Below are 6,473 nucleotides of genomic sequence, written 5' to 3'. Positions count from 1 at the left end.
TTGCGCTGTGTTTCGGCTTCGGCCCCCGGCTCTCGCAGCCCACAGTGTAATCTAACAAGACTAACCGACTTGTGCTGTGTGCTCCCGACCCTTGCGCTGTGTTTCGGCTTCGGCCCCCGGCTCTCGCAGCCCACAGTGTAATCTAAGTCATACATACATACATACATATACACACACGCCTGCACGCCAACATACACACGTCTCGTCGTTAAAGTTCCAATTTCAAATCCGGCACTTATAGGCCGCATTGCGATACCATACACAGGGGTAGACCTCCGCGAGGTCCACAGCTCCCTCCAGAAGAGGGGGGCCTTCAAGGGGCCGCGTCATGTTGCTCCGATAAGCTGCTACTCGGCCAGCTACACCAAACACAACGCTCACACAACGCTCACCTCTAGGAAACCGGGGGGCGGCCAGCCGGGTTATTAGGAGGGCCAACCCTGATATGCGTGAGGGCCACTCACACCCGCCATGGCTGTACCCCCTCGCCACCCTATCACAGGCCAGTCCACCTCACTTAGCATCCGTCCGTCCTTCATTCAAGCTCGCGCAACATGCAAAATGGCGTGCTCCACCTTCCCCCAAAGCCGACTCTCACGTTCTACCGGGAACGAGGGGACGAATGCCGCCACTGCCGAACGCAGTCCTTGCGGTAGCTGCGCATTATGAGACACCGCCCTCCGCTTCCGGGAGAGTACCAGCCCTTGCAACAAAGTCAATGACGAGGCAACGCGAGGACAAGATAAATAGACAGACGGACGCGCGCAAGCACGCACGCACACGCCGAACCCGTGTCCTACATGAAGCTTATCGTACATTTGTACGGCGGCAGGTAGGTAAGTACCGTTAAACACATGCAGCACCAGCACAGCTACCACACATCAGTCAGCAGCACTCCCCGGGCTCCCCGAGCCTGTGTGCGGCCGCGACCGTTCCAGTATTCAGCTCACCGCGTTTCAGTGGGGCAGGCCCGTCGCATGCAACCCGCCGGCAAAGTGCCATTGGTCCACCGGCCTAGCACCTCCCGCCGCCGCCGCCTCCGCGGCCTCCGCACTGTCATCACTCAGAACCAGCGACCGCATCTCGCAGTTGTCGTACCACTTGTGCATCTCGCCCTGCACCGCCTCTGCGGCGCCCTGCCCGAAGCAAGATAGCGTGAAGTGCAGGAAGGATGAGTGAGACACGACTGCGATATTGCGCTCCGGCCGCGTCGCTAGCCATTTGAGAAACGCAAGGCCGCGGCGGCGGATTTCGTCCTTTGTTTCTCTGTGATTTGGAGTCCACAACGCATCCTCATCCGGGTCCACCAGCGAAAAGTCCACAGCAGGAAAACTGTGGGCGTTGCACGAAAGCGCAGAGAAGTATCAGTAACAGCTCCAGGCAGCCGTGACGAGAAAACATGAACACATGAAGCACGATGGGTAGCTTACAGTACAGCGGAGTAAGAAAGGTGGGCAGATGAGAGGGGGGAGCGTGATATAAATATAGATGCCATGAGTGGCCACGGCGCCCGGTGATGGGTGTGGGGTTTTCAAGGCTTTGCATGCTATAGTTGATATGAGAGCAGACCTGCCGGCGCGAGTGCACTTGTTTCACTTGGTGCTGTTGTTGTTTCAGAGTGGGAGGCTTCTGGGCCAATTGGACACGCTTCCAGGTGCCGTATACCCCATGTATCGTATGGCTACGCGTGACCACTCGGCGGGTGGCGGGTTCCTACTTATTACCGCGAGTGAAGAAGCGAATATAGGGTTTGGCACTACTGGTAAGGCGCGACCATTGCCCCCGGGAGATCCCGGGATCGATACCCATTAGGGTCAAAGTCCATCCGATGGTGGAAGGCATTGCGCCCATAGTTGATGGACGGTGGTGATCTGGGATAAAGTTAGCCTGCGAGCCGACCAGGAACGGAGTTGGGCCGCTGTCGACCCGGCAGATTCCGTTGGATGCTGGTGGTGGGTGCGGAACCTGAGCGATCCACTGAGAAGTTGACTAGGGTGACTGGATGAGGGTGCCCCGAAACACCGGGGAAGGCAGGGTTTCGCAGGGTAGCTGCCACGGGCGAAGATACACCCCCCTGTTTCACACATCATAGGGCGCCTCTGCTCACCGCTTCTTGTACTCGGACACCGGACTGCGGCGATCGCAGGGATGGACCCCGATGTGCTCCTGCGCACATAGCCAAAACATAACCGTCGTCATAACCGTCGCCATGACACAGGAGAGTGCTCCAGGCTCCGCTGTAACAGGAAGTCAGCGAAAGCTCCTACCAGCCCCATTCCCCCACATCCGCCGGCTCGCCGTCCCTTTCCCTCCGACGGGCACCTGTGCATGAGCGGCTCCCTTGCTCGGGAGCCCGCCTCTCTTGGAATGTCCTGCGGGCCGCAACCCCCACATCCCCGCACCCAGCTACCCAGCGCTGCAGCCATGCAGCCCAGCAATCAAGCCGAGCTGAGTCGGCAGCGAAGTCGGCCCCGGCACATCAGCCACACGTCACTCACCCGGCACAGCTCGTGGGCAATGAAGGGCGGACAGCCCCTGCTGGATATCGCCGTGTGAGCCGTCCGCTTGCCCGCCAACCCCTCCTGCGCCACCATCAACAACGGCGCCGAGTCCTCCCCACCATCCGCAGTCGCACCAGCAGCATCCCGGCTGTCACCGTTACCGTTATCGTTATCACCGTTGTGGGGGTGATTTTGTTCCTTGCTGCCGAACGCGGCCACGGCGGTCTCCAGTGCCCGCTGCAGGGGTGCGACCACTACCAGGTCAACGGGTAGTTTGACCGCCGCCACATGACGACCTGATGGGTGGTGGCACCGGGGGCCCAGAAGCCGGAGCCGGGTTCGAGCTTCAAAGGCTTGAGGCGAATGAAGGAGAGCCGAGGTGGCAGTGCTGGGTCGGGCGGGTTGGGTTCGCGGCAGTTGAAAGCTGCTGCACAACAAGACCCAAGCCCACAGCTGGTAGCGGACTGGTTCTTGCGGAAGTACAACACCGCAACTGAAGAACTGTCGCCTAACCGCAGCGCCACGTCCGCGTCACCTACCCAGCTGCGTTGCTTGCTCCCAGCCCAGCTCAGTCAGATGCGCGTCAGCGTAGTCCCATAGCTTGTAGTTATCGTGGTTTATATGTCCTGGGCGTAGGCGGGGAGTTGGGGGCGGGATTTTCGATGGAGTTGCAGGCTGAGCCATCGGTCGTTGTGAGGTTGCCTTCGCTTGAAGGCGGAATGGAAAAAGCGGGTTTGGTGGTGCGTGCAATCCCTGACGACCGCATACCTGCTACGTTGTGGAATCCCTGGCCGTGGCGAACAAAATGAATTGTTTTGGTGTATCGGACAGGCACCAGCGAGATGCGGGGACAGACCGACTTTCGAAGTGTCTCAGCGTCCTCGGGGTCTACAACTTTATCTGTAGGTGGCATTCCTGCTATCTTTGTTTGATATATGCCTTTTACAGCTGTTTGTGCGTTGCAGGGCGAAAGAGGTCGCGATGGATGGTCACAATTGCCAGAACTTATCTGCGCTTGTACAACAAAAGACCACCGAGTTGTACACTGGGGTGGCAATCTATTTGCATACAAAAAAGAAACACCTTTCAATTTCGCAGGTTGGCCAAGCATCTAGCCAGGACTTGTCCCCCACCAACGGAAAAGAAGTAATCAGCAGCGTGCGTGCTACGCATTTCCCTTATGCATTTTACTCATGTGACCAGACGATGGCTTGCGGTGATATGACACAGAAACCATTGGGTTTGTCAGCCCGTACAACGACGGCAATTGCTGGCGTACGATTGAGCACGCGACCCGGCAATCTTTATTAGCGCGGCAAGTTGATTTAGGACCCCATACGTCTAGCGACGGTGGTGGAATGTACGTATTCCCGCCAATATTTAATTCGCTCCCTTGTTCGTCACTTTCCCCGCATGTGTTCGGTCAACCATATGCCCCTGAACTTTCTTTCGGTTCCGGCATTCTCCGACAGGACAACACGTCGGGTTGCACCAGCAGTCTCAAGCGCTCGGTCGGCCCCCTCACACTTTGTGTGCAGCCAGCCATCCTGGAGTCCACCGCCAGGTCATCAACACACTGCGCTCACATGACAACGACACCGCGAACAACCCCTTCCTCTACCACGGCTCCAGGCTCCTGCTGACAACACATCCTCCTGCTGTGAATAGCACATGGCCCGGCAGCTGGCGCCCCGCGGTGAGACGATAGACACTACATCAGGAAAGCAGGCCTGCAGACGACAACTGCCAAACCGCAGCCAATCGCTCGGGGCCCCCTCTGCCTTTCTGCCTCATAGTCTCTCGGACGCACGCACGTCTTTTTACAGCAAACACACACACTACGGGTACCCGAACTCGTTGACACCCGGCGGCCAGGTGACGATCTTCCATTCCATTCCATTCCACTCTCACACCGCGCGATCCTGTCGATGATTCAACAATACCCAGGGCCGCTGCCTACCACCCTCCGGGATCCAGACCCTCCCTCCCTCAGCCCAACCTCCTCTTTCCCCCCCCCCCGGAGAAGAAGGAGCTTGCAGGAAATCGGGAAGCAAGCCCTTGCACGCAGGATACAACCCCCGCTATCGAGGCGGGGAAAGTCATGCGTGTGTCAGGTTGTGTGAACACCCACCACCAGGGGGACCACGTCACGTCACGTCCGTGGTGGCAATCCGGACCTGGCCCAGCTGTGTATGAACACATGATCTTCTGCTTTCCTCTCCTCTCCTCTCCTCTCCTCTCCTCTCCCTAACTGCTCGTGTGCCAGAGCGACCGACAACGTCCGGTGTCGGTGACGTAACGACACGAACGGTAGAAGGGACAGAGGGCTGCGGATGTGTCACAACACGGCAACAACACGGCCGTGTTGAGTGTGATAGCTTTGCAGCTCGGCAGCCGCACACGCCGGCGTTGGCCGTCGTTAGGAGCTCTGCTGCTGTCCCTGCCAACACGTTGCTTCCCCTTCCCTTGCAAACCACGAAATGTGTCATTGCGCTCGTCGCTTGCAGAAGCGGCTACTGCGGCTACCATTACTGCTGCGATTGCTACCGCTGCTCCTGTCCTTCCGGGGGTGGCGATGCCACCGTTGACTGCTGTTGCTGCGGCCCTGCTGCTGCGCCCACAACCAAGCCGTGTTGTTGTTTGTCGGGGACAGGTTTGGATTTGTCAACGTCCCAGAGTCCTTTTTGCTCGTACTGCTTCCTCTTCAGGTCGTGTTGGATCTGCGTGGGTCGGGGGGGTTGCTCGTAATGGATAGAGGGAAGCGAGGTGGGGTGACGTGGGTTGGAGAGGACGCTGCCGCAACCGTTGGACAACCTGTTACTGGTCACTGATAACGCAGTTCACACACGCACATACACGCGGACACACGCGCGCGCGCAATAGGCCGCCGAGTCTCTGGAGACAGTCCTGGTGTCCAATACTAGACGTATGTAAACAAATTTTACAGAATCACGGGAGGGAGGGGACGGAGCGGTGATTGTCTGAGTACGGCCGAATTATGGCTTGTACTCAGGTGAGTGTCGCGACATCACTCCCCTAAACAAATCAAATCCGCACAGCTGCTTGGCCAGGGGAGATCTAGATATGCAAGGTTGGAAGTAAAAGAAGCTGGAAAACTCACATATGGCAGCAAGACTCCCAACGACACAAGATTCAGGAATACAACCCACTTGGGACGAGAGCCATCCGATGAAACCCCCACCTTGAGCTCCTCTTGCTTGCGTTGTTCAGGTAGATAGAAGAAATAGTATGCGAAGCCACCGGCGACGACCCAGGACAGAATGTTCTGCCGTCCCCGGAACCCGAAAGTCGTGTCAATCCACCGACCAAACACGTTTTCTACCATCGGCAATTAATATTCTGTCCTAATAGTTCGTATTTTGTAATACAAGTCTTGGAAGGCCAGGAACTAGGTAGGGGACCTCGTTCTGCAGTACCTGAAAGGGTGCAGTCAAGGCACCAAGAGCATTGAACATACACGTGTAACGCTGTCGCTACAACAGCAAATATACAGACAGATTACTGGGTTATTTTTGTAGGATAGCGATCGATGGGCCGTACAAACATCCAACGGGCTTCTCGTGAAGTCTAAAATGATACCCAGGTTGTAACATCTTAGCAATCTCTTCGCGATTAAAAATGCACGTTTCCTGCAAGAACCGTGCTTTCACCTGCGCCGCGCGCGCTCGCCCAGCCCGCACGGTGCGCGTACAATGTGCTGCTTCACCCACGACCGCGATCAGCCCAACTCAACGCGCCAGCTTCAAATCTGATCCCAACTACACGTTCGCGCCAATCATTAACGGTTGCTGGCAGCTGGCCGGAGGGCACGGACGTGAGGTATTCGACAACATACAGGTGCGCTTGCTCCAGCATGGCGACCAGCCGCGGTGCTCATATAGGAGGTCGTCAGCAATTCTCTTAGGGGGCCTCTGTGTTATTACCCTTACGTGGTTACCACCGCTCAAGTAA

General features: G+C 57.2%; 2 protein-coding genes across 2 annotated transcripts in view; one reads left to right on the top strand and one right to left on the bottom strand.

Annotated features, from left to right (window-relative positions):
• Nucleotides 1-956: 956 nt before the first annotated feature.
• On the bottom strand, nucleotides 957-3,414 carry VOLCADRAFT_57872 (uncharacterized protein; the record flags this gene model as incomplete). The annotated part of the gene is made up of 5 exons (XM_002947885.1): nucleotides 957-1,332; nucleotides 2,108-2,166; nucleotides 2,499-2,797; nucleotides 3,041-3,127; nucleotides 3,270-3,414. The coding sequence occupies 5 exons, from the start codon at nucleotides 3,412-3,414 to the stop codon at nucleotides 957-959; spliced, it is 966 nt and encodes a 321-aa protein (XP_002947931.1).
• Nucleotides 3,415-5,499: 2,085 nt separating this feature from the next.
• VOLCADRAFT_88336 (uncharacterized protein) overlaps nucleotides 5,500-6,473 on the top strand; it is a gene marked incomplete at both ends in the record, with an annotated part of 19,820 nt that continues 18,846 nt past the window's right edge. Inside the window, 3 exons of the mRNA XM_002948034.1 lie at nucleotides 5,500-5,514; nucleotides 6,196-6,203; nucleotides 6,245-6,359. Coding sequence (XP_002948080.1) covers nucleotides 5,500-5,514; nucleotides 6,196-6,203; nucleotides 6,245-6,359 — 138 coding nt within the window. The remainder of the gene's footprint in view (nucleotides 5,515-6,195; nucleotides 6,204-6,244; nucleotides 6,360-6,473) is intronic.

This window comes from Volvox carteri, assembly GCF_000143455.1.
Source record: "Volvox carteri f. nagariensis unplaced genomic scaffold VOLCAscaffold_8, whole genome shotgun sequence".
In the NCBI taxonomy this organism is placed as follows: domain Eukaryota; kingdom Viridiplantae; phylum Chlorophyta; class Chlorophyceae; order Chlamydomonadales; family Volvocaceae; genus Volvox; species Volvox carteri.
Note: the sequence above shows the minus strand (reverse complement) of the source record. Positions and strands in the feature narration are given on the sequence as shown.